Genomic DNA, 17,571 nt, shown 5'->3' with positions numbered 1-17,571 from the left:
AAAAAAAACTAATACACTTTATATTTCTGCGTGCAATGGAAGCAGAGCGACGACCGTTGGACTACAAAGAATTATTATTCCGTCAGTGTTGGTGATTGGTTGCCAGATTTCCGAGACTTTTGCAGGAAATTCCTCAGCACTGGTGTTGGGAGAAATACGACATATTCCCAGTTTAACAGAAATATTTTTACCTCCAATAATTCTTATGGTGTTGTGTACAATAAATACATTTTATTTTAAATCTTTTTTTTTTTGCAATATGATTAAAAGCGAAAATTGCCTGTTTTATCGTTGTCCGAATACGTGGTTCTACAATTAAGGGGGGAAAGGAAGCTTGAATGCTTTTAAAAATTAAAAAAAATGATAAAATATTGATTTTGTGTGATGTGTATATCCCTTCTGAATAATATTATACATAGGAAGGAATGATTGAATTAAATAATTGATTGAGGAACTAGTTAAAAGAATAATTAAATAATCTGCGTATTTATTCACTAGTTAAACTCAAGATAGAATTAAATTGATTTTAATTTACATGTATTTGAATAATTTTGAAAGTCAAAGAAAGAAACGTTTTTTCATAGTTCCTTTTAAAGTTAATAAATAATGTTAAACTATGATTCTAATCATTAAAGATAAAGTTTTGTTGATTTACCTGTTTTATAAACAGATTCATGAGTTATGTCTGCCACTCTAATACATTCTATACATGTAACAGTTTTAAATGCAAACACCCCAAATCAATGTCAAATATTTCACATTATTTATGATCAGTTATCCACGACATGGCTTTAATCTAAAGGTATGCAGTATACGAAATCATGATATCAAAGTCTTTGCAGAACTGTATAGTATATGGCAGTTTGGAATAAAAACGATATTTCCGAGGAACCAAAACAGCCTCATGTTTTTGTTTTGTAGATTGTTTTGTTCATCACCCGTAAACGAATATTTATTAGATCTAAATACTAGTACTTATGAACTTTTTTTTAAACCTCACTTAATTGACCGTATTTGACATTGATGGTATCCACTTGTTCTCACTATTTGTACAGAAATGATAGGGAAATAACCGCAATTTGTTTAAAAGGAAAACTGATGAACTACAACAAAGATTTCAAAGGCTATGACAGTCGCTGTTTTCTGTAAAGCAAAAATAGAAACACTTCATTTTATATATATTTTTATTATTATAATATACGGAAATTATAAGGTGCCTGTGATCTTAGCTTTTGTTGCTAACTGAAAAAATAAACTCAACAAATCATGTCGCCCCTTCCTACCAAATGACCACAAAAATATTGTGGACAAGAATAAAAAAATAAAGAAAAGCTTTAAGTCAACATATGGGACAATGTAATATTCTTATAACATGGACTATATTTGAAATATATACAGTTTATTAAGGATTTAAATCAAAGTATTTTGACATAAGCTAGGCTCAATATGAGTGTAGTATAATTATATAGTTAAGTCAGTAAGTTTGTGGAAGCAAGTAGCGATATACAACACGTGGATAAGGTATTTAGCATAACATATCTGTAAATCAAATTTGAAAATATCGTACAAATGTTCAGAAATAATGAGATGTTTCTCATTTACGAATGTTTTTTGACAACATTTTGCTTGCAAGTATTAGGTTTGGAAAAAGACATATTGTGTATCGAGTTTTTGACATAAGTCCTGGATTATTCGACTTAGCCGTGTAATGGAAAACCCTACATTTTATATATTATAGGTGTGTTATTGTAAACTGGATAAATGTAATGGGCAATCAGAGAGCATTTATTTTCAGGTTATTTACATGATATTTCTTTTTTTTTTTCCTCGTTCTTCGAGACAATAGAAGAAATTATTTTGAATACTGTATTTTCTTTACTCGACTTCTGTCATCGGCGACAAAGAGGTTGTCATTAGTGTCCACACATAGTTCCCATGGATAGCACAAACCACAGTTGTCAATGTAGCAGAGAAACTGTCCGTCCTGATCCAGAACGTGGATACAGGCGTTATCGAAGTCTGCGGTCAGGATCCGACCCTGGCTGTCCGTAGTGATGCCTACAGGATCAAATACTTCTTTGGTAGATGACAAAGGACCAGTGTATGTAAACCTGAATTTACCGGTGTGATCAACAACTACTATGGAATGAGCACCATTGTCAGCCACACAGACATCAAGGTTTCTGTTCTCGCTGATGTATTTAGTGAGATCTGTTGAATAGAGAGGCTTGCCGTTATCATCATATTGAATGATTTGTATTTGCAGTGAACCAGAATAACGCACAACCCTGGCCTGTCGACAGTTATTACTGATCATAGTCACTAGCAGATCGGCTGAGGAAGTAGAGCAAACATTTACTGGTCTCCATCCTTGTAATTTTATTTCTACATGTGCATTTCCTTCTTTCACTGTGTTCAGGGTTTCATTATTTCTGTCAGCATAAACAAGATCTCCGCTACGTGTTACTGCTATATCGGATGGTGCACATTCTGATTTGGTTTGAATTGAATTCAGCAAATCTCCATGAAGGTTATAAAGTTTTATTTCATTGTTATTTCCACAGGTCCATACTTCTTCATCACTTAAACAAGCTACGCTGAATAACGATTTAAACCCTGTGACTGTAGCTATTTTGGCGTGGGGTTTCTCAATAATGTACTTTTTTCGGACTTGTCTTTTTTCCTTGTTAAAAGTAAACAGAAAACCAAATAGTTCATATAGCTGTTCTGTGTTGACTAAAGGAGAGAAACATGGAAAGTTACATTGTATCTGCTGAGGCAATGCTTTAAATTCAGCACCCATGAGCTTGTATGCACAAACAAGTGACATATCGTTCGAATCAAGTAATTTATTGAGATCCAAAACAGTTTGCTCAATTTCAGAAATGCTTTTGGTTATTTCTCTTTCGTGGTTAGCTAGGTCGGCCAACAATTTTGAATAAGTATTGGTGATTTCTGTTTTTCTCCTGTTGATTAATGTGTCTACAGCTTTGTGAAGGTTTTCTCCTAGTTCAACTAGAGCTGTTGTCAATTTGTCGGAATTGATATGAATTTGAGATATTTGGATTGAAATTTCCGATGCAAATTTTTGATATTGTATTAGAATTGATTTCTCTAATTCTTGCAAACTTGTTTGTATGGATTCTTTTGTTCTCTGAAACTTTTCTAAAATGTCAACTTTCTTGTGAGCTTCATGGTGTTCATTGGAAACACAGTTTGCGCATATTGGAATGTCGCATTGTTCACAATAAAGTTCACATTGTCTTGTACCATGTTTTTGACATTTCGGGTAACTAGGAGTAGATCGTCGCAGTTTGATTGGTACCACCTTATGGTCACCTGATCCGTCGAGAAGATGCTCCCCAACACATTCTTTGCAGAGGTTGACATTACAGATGTCACAGTAAAGTGGTGGAAAAGGAGACTCACACAGATGACATCGAAAGATATCTTGGGCACTGTTTCGAGGATTCATGGTCCTGCAAATAATAAAAAAATCTTAACTATATATATAAACGATCTTCTCAGATATGCAGAATAAGACGAACAGAAATTTAGCCTTTCTTTTTTTGCATGCAATTTTTTTTCTTTTTAACAATGTGAATAATAACTTGTTGGTTTTTTGTATGGGTTATGGGATGTTAGGTGTGGATTGTTCTTACAGAATTTTTTTTGTGGAATTTCTTAAATTTGTTAACATGTAAGAATCTGAAGAAGCTTTATAAAACACTGAATGCAATAGGTAAATAGAGGATATCTATATTGTGTGATTTTATATTTGCTTTATCTAAAAGTAGAAATGGTGTATATATTAGCGAGGCTTGCCGAGCCAATATAACTTTTTCAACAAGTTGGATAAAGCAAATACAGTTATCGATGTTCTATTTATCTCATACAAATTTGATTTATATTATGAAGCTTTTCAGACAGTCCATATATGTCCCGAATTGATTTTTTTCAAAGATTTAAAACGATGATGCAACGTTGTTTTATGCGACTATCGTGACCTTGCACAATACAATTAAGTACTTCATTTCTGGGATAAACCGGTTTTGATGTAAAGCTTCACTGAAATAAAATTTGAAAATAATTTCTTAGCTCTAAATATTTTTCCGTAGAGCGTATTCACTTAATTAAATAGAAATACCGAGCAGAAGACTTGAATAATCAAGTTTGTTGACATACACAAAGTTGCAAATGCTCATAAGTTTGAATGGACTCGAACGAGAAACAGTTGTTGATGTTTTATAAAACAAACACTAGGCTAATGATTCGAAATTGAAAATAGTTAATATGGATGTTTACTGGTGGTGAAAAAAAAGTTTTAGGAGACATTATTTCGGTAAGTTCTTGTATATAAACACAACCAGTTCTGTTTTCATCGCGTCGTCAAGATGAACTCCTTGATAGCTAAAGCGATTTGCAGTTTTATAAATTACAAAAAGCAAATTGAAAGTTGCAAGGGAGCTAAACATATAAAAAATCTTGACAAACAAGAAATACTAAATAAAAGGTCCTCGATTACAGTTATGTATAACCTTTTGGTTTCGACGACTACGCTACGCAGTTATGTGTTTTTCGTCATACTTGTAATTTTAATGAATGACAAAATTCATTTTACATCACATTTTTGTAGCAGATAAAGTTATGTTAAAAGTACTAGTAAATCTTCGAAAATATGTCTCTGAAGCGTTGAAGCGAGGGGCTGTGTCAAAAATAGTTCGGACCGGAAGTACTTGATAAAGCATCACTTCTTTAATATAGCATTTAATATATACTCAGTAGTTTCTTTACATTTTTCTTCTATAGACAATGGGTAATGCTAACCCTTACAGTGATTAAAAGTAAATATTCGATTTGTAAACAAATCTTTCTGGGCACTCTTTTCTTTTTAAGGGGGATGTGCGGCCATCTTGAGGATAAGAATGTAAACATTTTTGAACTGGCTTGTTTATGCCCGAAACTGGCCAAAACTGTTGCCAAAAGATATTAAAACAATAAATATGAAGTCCTACGTGCCATTTTGTTTGAATAGTATGCATAAAAGAACAGAACAATGCCGTTTTAATTATTCAGAACAGCTGTCGAACTGCGCATATATAGATAGCATGCTTAATATTGACCTGTGCAATGGCTAAAATTATTATTCTACATATACTGCTCATTGTGTACCTTTTAACAATAATGAGATCGCATTTACAACTTATGTTAAACATTCTTTAAGCAGTTTTACTAATTTAAGTGTTTGCGTTTACGTCGAAACAAAGATAAGTTATAACAAAGGTAATGGTTTTGTGATTTGTAAACTTAAAAAAAAAACCACGACAAAGCTTCCATATTTACAAACAATAAAAACCCTCTCAGAAACCAAGATTTGACCTTAGTTTAACAATAAGTATCTATACATACATTTACTAAAATGAACATCTCAAACGTTAAATGTGAAAGATGACAAAGCGCAAATATCAATGTTCAACTGTTTCACATACTACATACCTCAGTAGAAAAACATGGCGGCTTCAAGTATTTTTTTTTGTCTAGTGACGTGTGAGATAACGATTTTTTTGTTCGTTTAAATGTTTGGCCAAGTTTTAGATTGTATGGAAATTCGGTTTACTTTTAGTACAGGGTTTTGATATCGTATTTAAGACAAGAAAAAGGGTCACAAAATAGTCTTTATTCAAAATACAACCATGTATGTATATCTAATTTGTTGTAACGAAATTCGATAGCGTGAAAGCTCAGGTAGTTTTAAATCTGAAAGCGATAATAAACTGATTTGCTTGTTTTTTCATTAGGCTGTGATTTTGTGGTTAAATGTTTTAGACACTTTAAAGTTTTAAACAAATATATGCCGATTTAAAGTTACATTATTTTGTACATGTTTTGATATATTATAGTTTCTAGGTGTTTTATGAATAAACTAAATGCAGCATTTCAACAATGAAAATGATCGCCATATGTTTCAATGGTATCATTTATCAGCAAATGACTTCAATAAGTTTTAAAGTAAAGAAAATAACCTTATGAATACATTCATTAATATTTTCTATTTATTTTAACTTTAAATAGTGAATTATTAAATTTACCCAGCAACATTATTTCATCAATAAAACGTAATAGAAAATCATAATTTATATCATCATAAATTAAATTTGTATATTAGACTGAGGAAACTTAATTTATAGCGCTCTTCGGTTCCAATACTAAGAAAATCTTTACAAAGTTGCGTTATGATTTAGCCTGAAAATACATAATCAGGCGTTTAGATATTGCGATATTATAGTAAGATTTTAAACAATTCAAATAATTTGTTTTCTAAGTTATTTAAGTAATAGTAAAACATAGTTTTTTATTAGTACTTTGCATCCAGCATGTAAATTGTGTGGTTTAGATGTATAAGACTAGAAAATATGAGCAGAAAAAAGTTGTTGTATAGAGGTCTCATGTCATCGATATATTTAGAAACAATATCTTTATAGAGGTACCCACTAAGTTTATACAAGATAGTGAGCATGCGCAGAAGAAAGTTATAGTAAAGAGGTTTCATATTATCGATATTTATAGAAACGGAATCATTATAGAAGAGCTGACTTTACAAATTTTCAATAAAGTAAAGACTTGCTCTGGTCATGTTTATTTTTTTTAAGTATACTTTAAATCTTAACCAAAAAATATCTAAACAACCATTACACCGTCACGTTATTGTAAACCCTCCAAAAAACCTTTTATAAATCAATTTTAGCAGAAGATATATCCAACAATGCTCACTCTATCAGAAATGAACGTTGCAGAAGCGTACAGCGGATGATCTTGTAAATCTAAATCCATGGTTCTTGCACCTTAAATGTTCGTTTGTTCATTAAATTGTGCAAATAAGGCCGTGAACAATCAGACAGCCTTATATGTAACATGTTGAAGCTGGCAGGTAGAGAGGGTGATGAATCTTGCTTGTTGTATCTTGCTTTGTACTACTACAGAACATATATATGTAGAGAGGCGCTTCATGTTACAACTGTAGTTAAAGCAAGACTAGCACAACCCTATATCATGTATCACACAGTAGACAAGTACAACTAACGAAATTGTAGTGGGATGGTCTCTGTCTAAACGTCTAAAGAAGGCTTGGGCAGATAATTTACGTTTTCATAATTATGGACATGTGTATAAAATCCAAGACCTTATTTTAGAACAGACAGTAAGCAAAGAAAACGATGAACCAGTCTTGTATATTTCACCCTATGTAGTGGCAGAGATGTTAAGTGTGTTGTGTAACTACAGACTGGGTAACCGACCCCAGTGTCTACAGTCACTGACAGATCTACAGACACTGTTACTCTATGATGACGGGAGAAACGTAGATTTGGATACTAGAGACATCTCGTGGCAGATACTGGGGATCTGTCAGCATAATGTGGGGGACCTAAACGGGGCGTTAGAGTCTTATAAACAGTCACTGAGACAGGAACCAAGGCACAAAATACAGAAAGCCACACACTTTAGAATAGCGCTCATTCTGAATCAATTAAATTGGAGACATTAGCCTTGCTTTTTTATAGTGATTTTTTTTGGCGGGGTATTTTCAAACTAATATAACCGTTAGAATTGATACATTGCAATTAAAAGATATTTGTTGTCGTTTCCTTTTATAAATGGTACACTATCAGTCAAGTGAGAAGCTAAAGATCAAATTTACCATCTGTTTAGAATAAAACTATATATACTGTGGAATCGTTACAAATCGTGGGGGCTCAATTTTCGTGGTATTCGTGGGTAACCCTTGCCCACGAATTTACATCCTCAATGAAATCTATTTATAAAAGGTTTAGATAACATACTGAAACTGAAGTCTGACTCATCCGAGAAATAACATCCCCATGAATAAGCAAAAAACCCACAATCCACGAAAATTGGCCCCCGCGAAATAAATGATTCCGCGGTAATTTTTTCGTCATTTAAACAATACGGGGCATATTGCAATTTCATTTAATAATAGAGCGGATATGATTGAATTTTTCTTTTAATTCAATTTTTTTGTTTGATACAATAACGAAAGAGCGCTAAAACTGAAATTACGACGTTTGCACCAATAACAACTATAGTACAGTAGGGAATATTAATAATTCTACCTAGCAGTCAGTGTTTAAGGAACATGTGATAGTCATGCAAACCAAACCGTTTTGATATGCATTAAAAAGTTATGTTTTCTAAGAAAATGTAAATATCTTGTTCATTGGACAAGAAGAGTTTACTACGACTAGCAGCATATAATTATTATAATATTAATTGTTTTCATGTTGCACTACATTGCATTCAACCATCCTAAAATTTAAACAGTGTTTTATCATTGCTACATGTATAATACACATGACTGTATGTATTTTGAAACCAATTATATTGTCAAATGAATAAACATAAAACTATATGTGTTACAGTGGTAGCAACGTTATTGTTGACAAACAACACGCACGATTCTGATACACGAACGATCACGCACGATACACGAACGATCACGCACGATACACGGACGATCACTAACTTACTGAATCTTCACGATTCACGAACAAAAACGATTAAACACGCAACCGAACGATTCTACACCATTAAACACGCAAAATCAAAATTAATTTTTAAGATTTGAATTAAGGAAACGTATTACTTTAATTTGTATTGCTTTATATTTGTATGTTATTGAAAAGCGGCATGTACTTTAGTCATGCACTGTTTTGTATTTTACGAGTTAACACTTTTACACATCCATACACAAATATAAAGGATTCACACACAAATTATTTTTTTTGTTTCCTTAACGAATATTAACTTCTATCATAAGTTAAAGAAAATTACATGTAATAGAAATGAAGATAATGCATAAACTACACAAAATTATTTACGTAGGAGTTGACTGTTTATGTAATTTAATTCTCTTACGTACGATTTAATTATGAGGGATACAGGTAAATTTGTTACTTGGTTCCAAAGAATTTCGATTTTTCACATCCAATATTTTCATAATTTACAGTACATAATTGATTTATTTCTAATTATTATAAATTTTAAAGCGTCTAAATAAATTTTATTTCAAACAAATGTGTATACACTCTATTAGATAATAATGCGTATCGTATTATCATTTGAAAGAAAAACGCTGGGAATAATCGTTTAGTTTAAAACGGGAAATGGGTAAGCCTGGCCGCTTTCATTCAACGTGTCGCTTTTGCTAATATGATTGAAATTTTTTATCAAGACACAATTGATGCTTGATATAGGATGATTATAAAATTAAGCAAAACTAACTCGACCGAACAAAGGATTGAATGAGCTATGGAAATGTCAATTTTTTTATATAATTTTTTTTTATTAAATTCACATTGTTTTACAAAAACTTCTTGTCTTTGTTTTGAGAATAAATCCTGGCATTCCGTAAAAAAAGTTACAAAACGAAACAACCGCACGATCACGCACGAACACGCACGATAAAAAACGCAAACCAATTTTCCTGATACACGCACGATCCCGCACGTTACACGAACGATCACCCACATTACACGAACTATTTAACACGATTGGCTTGTCAACAATAACGTTGTTACCACTGTATTTTGATTTGTTTATTTACATTTATGCAAAGTATCTTATTTTATTTTAATTTCCCAATATCTGATCATATATTGTCCTGCGTCCAGATAAGTAAATGTGTGTATATCTTAAGTATTGCCTTAAATTTCATATTACATGTAGAATCATAATTATGATAATCATTTGGAAATGAAATCAAATCAGTATCATATGCAACAGAACTATGGTCTATTTCTACTTAGCAGAGTGCGTGTTTTAGCTAATTGATTTTGTGTACAAACGAAATTGTTTGTAATTAACTCTAAAAGAAAAATAGTTTTCCTACCTACATAACGAAACCAAATACGAAGCCGAGAGAGGGCAAACAAGCATTTACCAACAAAAGGTTTAAGTTCATATCGTTCGAATGAAATCGATATTTTCAGAAAAAATAAAATCTGAAAGTTGTCATTAATTTCATTAATGCTACGCAATGAGCGAAACGGTTAACTCAAATAAATACTTAAAACAAGGCCGTAACCCGATTCAATCATGTCTACGAAAATCGATAATTATTGGCTAATTAATGTTCTTCTAACGTCCAGTCCTGAAGGAAAATATTGAACCCGTCCACAGAAACGGTCCATTATTTTAAAAGAAATTCCTTTACTCCATCTAAACCTGTTACGGTTATAATGATGGACCAAAGAAGACGTGAGGAATCAATGCCACGTGACCCTTCACTATAACAGTGAATTATTCAAACCGACAGAGTGTCGAAAGGTGAGCCAGACTGGTATTCATTTTGTGTGTGTACGTGTATGTGTGCATCTTGTAAAAAAAACTAATACACTTTATATTTCTGCGTGCAATGAGAGCAGAGCGATGACCGTTGGATTACAAAGAATTCTCATTCCTTCGGTTTTGGTGTTTGGTTGCCAGATTTCCGAGACTTTTGCAGGAAATTCCTCAGCACTGGTGTTGGGGAAAATACGACATATTCCCAGTTTAACAGAAATATTTTTACCTCCACTAATTCTTTTGGCGTTGTGTACCTTAGGTAAGTTTGGTTTTAAAACTTTCTTTTTTTTTGCAATATGATTGAAAGTGAAAATTGCCTGTTTCACCGATTTCCGAATACCTGGTTCTACAATTAAGGGGGAAAGGGACATTGAATCCTTTTAAAAATTAAACAAAAGTGATAAAACAGTGATCTTCAGATAAAACTGATTGTAGATTGGATGTGAATATTATTATACATACTAGTAATTTAAGAAATGATTGAATTAAATAATTTATTGATTGATTAATTAGTTCAAAAACTAATTAATTAATCCGCGTATAAGTTAAATTCAAGATATAATTTAATTGATTTTAGTTTACATGCATTCTAACAATTTTGAAAGTCAAAGAAACCAACTTTTTTTTCAATGTTCTTTTTAAAGTAAATAAATAATGTTAAACTATGATTCTAATCATTCAAGATAAAGTTTTGTTGATTTACCTGTTTTATAAACAGATTCATGAGTTATGTCTGCCTTTTTAATACATTTTATACATGTAACACTTTTTATTGCAAACACTCCAAATCATTATCAAAAATATCACATTATAAATCTTCAATTATCACCCACATTAAGGCTTTAATCTAAAGGTAGGCTATATAGCAAATTATTATATATATCAAAGTCTTTGCAGAACTGTATATTATATGGTAGTTTGGAGTGTAAACAATATTTCCAAGGAACAAAAATAGCCTTATGTTTTTGTTCTGTAGCTCTGTGACTTGTTTTGTTCAACATCCGTAAACTAATAATTATTAGATCTAAATACCTCAGTAAATTAACCGCGTTCGACATTTATGGTTTGCACTTGTTCAATCTATTTGTACAGAAATGATGGGAAAATAACCGCAATTTGTTTAAAAGAAAAACCGATGAATTTCAACAAAGTTTTTAAAGGCTATGACACAGTCGCTGGTGTCTGTAAAGCAAAAACCGAAACATTTCAACCTATATAGTGCTATTTACATATGCAGTAATAGTATTAGGTGCCTGTGATCTTAGCTTTTGTTGTTAATTGAAAAAAATAAACTCAACAAATAATGTCGCCCCTTCCCACAAAAATATTGTGGACAAGAATAAAAAAAAAATAAAGAAAATCTGTAAGTCAACATATGGGACAAGGTAATATTTATAACATGGACTATATACAGATTTATTAAGGATTTCATCATTATAAATAAAAGCATTTTGAAATTACTTTAGGCTCAATTGTCCGTAGCAGTCGACTCGGAAAATAAAGAAAAGCGCTTTACTTTTAATGTACTTTTATGCTCTACATTTGTTTTCATAAAAATGTGTTTTATGTTTTTTTTTTCTGTATACACTCTTTCTTTCACGTCCATAAGCCAACAAAAGTTACATTAAGTTTAAGTTGTTTCAAATTGAATCATTATGAAACAAACCATATCAATTACCTTCAAACATATTTCAGCAAAAAACCATTGCAAATGTATCATATATAAAATATTTTTTTTAATTTTTTGTTAAAGGTATTTGCTTCTTACTGGTTTGTCGTGTTCAGAAATTTGTAAGAAAATTGCAATCCCGGAAGCGAGTTGATAATGTGGATTTTGAAATATACCACATCGAAACGTTCTCCAACGATAAGCGGAAAACTAAAACGTTCAAGAATAGCAAAACTTCGAACGACTTGGCTTTTCTCTCGCAGTTCGACTTGGAAGTACTTAATTTTCTACAACATTTTTCGAACAAACCCATAGAGTTGCTAAAAATAGGCACTCCAGCGTTGATAACCATAATTTTAGGACCGTTCGCCATCTTGTTTTACCATTCCACAACTGAGTTCTTTTGGCCAAAGGAAACTTTTCCGGAACTTCCCAACAATAATCAATGCATATCGTGCTTTCTAACGCCTGCGGGACTTGTGTATGCGATATCCTTTGGATTCGCATTTTCTTCTGCGCTTGGAAAACAAAGCGAAATCCTGTCCAAAGTAACGGAAGAGATTAGCTTTATAGACCAAGCAGCCACACTGACCAGCAAACTCAAATTAACGGATCATAAAATCCGGATGGATATTTATCAAGCCATTAAATGTGAAGCCATCTATATGATACTCCAAATTGAAAATCGGAAGGCGTCCATTTTTACCCACAAGTCAATAGTAGACGTTAAAAGTGAGAATATTTGTATCTTCAATTTTTCTTTATTCCAATAACTTATAAAAAAGCTATTTTTTTAATCTTCCTGTTGGAAAATGTTTGACCGTGTATATCAAACGAATATTTAGAATCGCAAAATGTTGTCAATGCTTTTGTTTAAAACATAATTATTATGATTGCAAAAACGAATAATGGAATCACGCTCCAGCGACATTGTTTATAAATTGAAATCACTGTTTTTATTGAATAGCTGCTATTTGGAAGATTTTGGATTTACTTCAAGGGGAAGATAACCCGGATGCTCATCATATTGATGACGTCATGAAGCGTCATCTAATAGACTATATATCCCGACTCAACAACATTTGTTCGGATGACCTCAGTGTTCTTCATTCAAGAACCCATTGGTTAATGTGAGTATTTCCAAATGAATATTGTTTTTCTAAGTCAATTCGATATACCTTTCGTTTTTTCCTTTTACTGAAATATATTCAACATGTTTTGGCATAGTTTCTTTTTGGCAATGCTGAACCATTTTTTTTAAAGGATGTCAAGAAATCTTATTGATTTTTATCTTTTCTAAATCTAAAAAAAATAATAGGAATAGTAATCCAAAAAAGCACGCATTACAATATCCCTTTTCCGTGCGGTTTTTATAATCTGAGAAATGAGAATGTAATGCACGAACTCCAGAATTATCAATTGCGCTACAAATCAAGAATCAAAGACATACTCATGCTTAATCAAAGTGTAAATATTTAAACCTAACTTTCCGATAGTCTTTAATTACCTTGCTAAGCCTTGATCTCGTAGTGTGAGAGTCTTTACGACCAGAAATTAATGAAACTCAATAAATCAATCGGTAGGAGTGTCACTGTATTAATTTTATTTGTTAATTAATAAAAACTGTTTAATCAACGTCATCAAAGAAATGGATTTTTGCTCGAAAAGCAAATAGCGCTGGTTTGGACCGGGTGCATGTTTTTATACTCAGTTTCAAGTATGTAAAGACGATGTTCATTTCCTATAAGTGAAAAACATATCAAACAAATTGTTTATAGGCATACTGCCTTTACAAGCGAAATCAATGGTGTCGCTGCTCTCGAAAGTTTATATTAACCTAGGAATTTCACAGTTTATTACGTTATCTAAATCTGTTGAATATGTGTATGTAAATAAATTAATTGTAATAGTTTATTCTACTTGTTACTGAATTTGTCCTAGGTTTGCAACTCTTTGTAAAATTTTACGAGAACTAGTAAGATTCTGATAGGAGAACAAATAAATGGTCCTATTGATCTATTAACTAAAAATAAACACAACGCTCGCAGCTGTTCAATTCACAAACATCTGAATTAGATTAGTTACGCAATTTTCGCTTATATGTACAGAATCGACGACACGTTCTATTACAAGTTGTTACTTGTAATTTTTAAAAGTTTTTAAAAACTTCAAATCTTTCAAGAAAGGTACACTCCCTCCTTACCCCGAACCCCCTCTAGTTCCGCACATGACTTATTCTATGCATTCAGATTTGTAATTTTATTTAGATCGTTTTATATTCGAACAACTTACAGCAAACTTTGAGTTTTATAACTCTTTTTTAATCAAATTCATATATGTTACTTGTAAATTAAAAAAGTAAATAACATATAAATTATGTAGTACTACGTATATGCCGAAGTCGAACTATTTTAAAATTGATGATTTGCACATAAAATCACTCATTATTGAAATATCTCCTTACACTGTATTTCACTACCACATTGTACTAAGAAATTGTTGATCGTTAGTGCTAGAGAAGTTAGAGTACATTTAGTAGGCCATCTTGAATGTTATTGTGAAAAATTACTTACATACTGACATCTTATCGCATCATCACGAACTTTTAGGCAGGATAAAGAGTTTAAGTAATTTAGTGTCTTTGGATTATGCACTTCCTCTCCTTTGTTATTAGCAGAAAACGCTGAAGTGAAATTTTCCAATTATTTCATTGGCTGAAATGTTTTTCGACGCAAAGGAGATAATTTTCTTATTATCAAATTTACGTACGGCTTACCTGAAACACTTTTCTAATATTTCCAATCTTACCTTTCAAAAAAAAAAGCACTCGCAGCTTTTTGGGCCTATCCGGTCGAGCTCGAAAAAGCACATTGAATGTATTAACATTGCCGGATGTTAGAATTTTTAGTGTCTGTATGAGGGATCTGGCAAATTTTACTATTTGCGCACGCACTGCGCTTCGCACTACTTTGTTTAATATGCAGCGGCAGCTCCATGTAAATCTTTAATTACATATAGGTTACTAAAAACATTATTCCAATGCAATTGCATTGGAATAAATCTATGCGGTTATATAATGATTCAAATAACTTTTTTTTACATGCTAACGAATTTTAATCGGAAGTACACTTCGCGGAGCATACGTACTACATGTACATTTTAAGTGTAAAAGTAATTCATTCCTTGCTATTTCAGAAATCAACAAATTAAAGCGGTTCGCAACGATTCTATGTATCCTATTTGCAATGTTTATTGCGTGTAATACTTTTGTATTACATTAACATGAAGATGACCAATGAAATAACATGCCAATCATTCCTCTAATGGTAATACTTGTTTACAAAACAGAGTCATTCCCATCAATAGAAGTATCTGGCTAAACAGCCTTGTATGTCTCGACTGTGGTATATTTTATAGTTAATCATTATTTATATGTTCACATTTTAACAGATCGTGAAACGTGTTGTATTTATATAACGTTTTATAAAAAAAGAATTGCTTCGGCACGAACGCCTTTCTAATACAATCGAACTTACGTATAAAATTTACCCTTTTCCGTAACCGATAAAATATTATTTGTGGTTACGGAAATGGCCGATTAGGTACGATTGACATTCGATGAGTTTTCCGAGCTCTGTCGGAAAGGCCCGAAAAGATGCGATAAAAAAACGAGAGAACATGACCAAAAACCCAAGGAAATTCCTATGTACATGTATATGGTATTGTCGCTTTAATTTTTCAATAGTTAAAGCGATATGCAAGCTACAGTACAGTACGTAGAAGAACGCAAAATAATTCAGTCTAAAAATGTTTTTAATAACTTGCTGGTTTGAAGTTGCTTTTAAGACATTAAGCTTTTCTTTAAAAAGCTATACTTGTAAAAACACTTCATGTTCACACAAAACTTATTTGTATGGAGGCAAAACACCCCCCAAAAACCCAAACTACTTATTCTGATATGTTTTATATTGATTAATATATTGTCATAGAACAATAGACGTAGTTAAACTGTAGCATTAATATACATACATATAATTGTATATTCAGGGCCCTTCACATCATTGGGAAAAGTTCTGCATACATGTACAAGCCCAAACTTCTTAATTACACGTGTACTCAAAGATATGGATTTATAACATGTTTTTGACTTGAAAATAACAGAATGAAATCAATTTAAGGGGAAAAATAAACTTAAAAAATTAACGCTCTTCATGAAAAAAACCAAAAGTCCCTGCATCATTCGAACTCGGACCTGTGGGTCAGTAGAATGATGCATTGCGCTACAGTTGACGATTTAAGCTGTTTCACTATGGGATAAAACCGCCATGTTGTGACGTATTGATTTGTAAAAAGTAGAAGTCACTGGATGGATCCTTAAAATAATTATAAAAAAGTTTCACATTCATCCTGTTTATCTTTTTATTTATTTATTTTTTACCTGATAGGTGGGTGTTCCTTATATCACTGGGCTTTTTCTCGCTGTACGGAGTGTTAATGATCCAGGCCTCCTCTTACCGTATGGAGCTAATGATGTGTGTCCTGACCCTGTTCTCCATCAGCATGCTGTGTTACATCGTCTCCGACCTGGACTCGCCATTTTCCGGATTTTTCCGGATCGACATTTCCATCATTGTTGACGTCATTTACAGATTAGAAGTAATGCACAAAATGGCGGCGCTGGGATTTGAAGAAACTGTGTGTTATCCGGATAGTTCAAGGTTTACTCAGAAAAAATATGACGACGCGGAAAAAGTAGACCCCGCAATGCAAATACAGACTGTGTGTTAATTATTTCTTTCTCTTTCATATTGAAATTATACTCGAATTTTGATGAAATGTGTACATGTTAGATGAGAAGAATTTGTTGACGACAAAGAAAACGTCTTATTCTTTTGAATGTAAGGCAGTTATAAAATATAGTAAGCCGAAAAAATCTTAAATCACACGAGATTCGTAAGTTTATTAGGGAGTTTATTGCAAAAATTATTTTAAAAATTATAATGAAAGATATATAATATAAGTCAGATATATAATATTTTTCCATACACTGTTTTGTAATTCCAACATCAAAGCACCCATAGCCTTCATCGGCTTTTGATTTAAATCATTTTTGTGATAACACGGAACATCTGAATGCCTTTAGCTGTTTTTATTTTGTTGTAGTAAGAAACACGTATAATTCATTGAAATTTTCTGAAATGTTCAGTTGTTAAAACAGTAATATTAAAAGCCACCAATGGATATTCTTTTCGATAGTCACTGCATACGCAGAGGTTTTGAAAGACAACCTTTAATGTATAGAGAACCATTTTAACAAGATCTTAGCCTTTGATTTCAAAAGGAAGTAACTACCCTTCTCTTGCGTCAAAACAAGTTAAAATGATGCTGATTTCATGCCAAATATACAAATTTTGCGAAGTTTTCGCTCAAAAAGCCAGACAAATATTGTTGATTTCAAAGAGTCATGGCTGAGTGACCAACATTGGAATAGACAGGCACGTCATATGCAGTTTGACACAACTACCCAAGGTCCAAGCTCTATT

General features: G+C 32.2%; 2 protein-coding genes across 3 annotated transcripts; one reads left to right on the top strand and one right to left on the bottom strand.

Annotated features, from left to right (window-relative positions):
• Positions 1-1,223: 1,223 nt before the first annotated feature.
• Positions 1,224-5,559, bottom strand: LOC128163477 (E3 ubiquitin-protein ligase TRIM36-like). Its single transcript, XM_052827091.1, has 2 exons — positions 5,497-5,559; positions 1,224-3,479 (listed from the first exon to the last, which is right to left on the bottom strand). Exon 2 carries the CDS (start codon positions 3,473-3,475, stop codon positions 1,853-1,855), a length of 1,623 nt encoding a protein of 540 aa, XP_052683051.1. The 5' UTR covers positions 3,476-3,479; positions 5,497-5,559; the 3' UTR covers positions 1,224-1,852.
• A 4,649-nt stretch (positions 5,560-10,208) lies between these two features.
• Positions 10,209-17,482, top strand: LOC128164042 (uncharacterized). Of its 2 annotated transcripts, none has more exons than XM_052827759.1 (4): positions 10,209-10,618; positions 12,113-12,760; positions 13,029-13,158; positions 16,474-17,482. In XM_052827759.1, exons 1-4 carry the CDS (start codon positions 10,444-10,446, stop codon positions 16,814-16,816), a joined length of 1,296 nt encoding a protein of 431 aa, XP_052683719.1. In that variant the 5' UTR covers positions 10,209-10,443; the 3' UTR covers positions 16,817-17,482. The 2 variants fall into 2 exon arrangements, with proteins under 2 accessions (XP_052683719.1, XP_052683716.1); XM_052827756.1 differs by having other exon boundaries at positions 10,212-10,618; positions 12,996-13,158.
• The last annotated feature ends 89 nt before the right edge of the window (positions 17,483-17,571 follow it).

Source organism: Crassostrea angulata, chromosome 9 (assembly GCF_025612915.1).
Source record: "Crassostrea angulata isolate pt1a10 chromosome 9, ASM2561291v2, whole genome shotgun sequence".
Classification (NCBI taxonomy): Eukaryota; Metazoa; Mollusca; class Bivalvia; order Ostreida; family Ostreidae; genus Magallana; species Magallana angulata.
The sequence above is the reverse complement of the archived record's forward strand: the minus strand, read 5'-3'. Positions and strand labels throughout refer to the sequence as shown.

Bases quoted from the DNA above. Each gene is read 5' to 3' on its own strand.
- LOC128163477 (XM_052827091.1), bottom strand. From the start codon at position 3,475: ATGAATCCTCGAAACAGTGCCCAAGATATCTTTCGATGTCATCTGTGT.
- LOC128164042 (XM_052827756.1), top strand. From the start codon at position 10,444: ATGACCGTTGGATTACAAAGAATTCTCATTCCTTCGGTTTTGGTGTTT. The intron at 10,619-12,112 runs GTAAGTTTGGTT...TTTTTGTTAAAG, and splicing joins TTTGGCGTTGTGTACCTTAG to GTATTTGCTTCTTACTGGTT. The intron at 13,159-16,473 runs GTGAGTATTTCC...TTTACCTGATAG, and splicing joins TCAAGAACCCATTGGTTAAT to GTGGGTGTTCCTTATATCAC.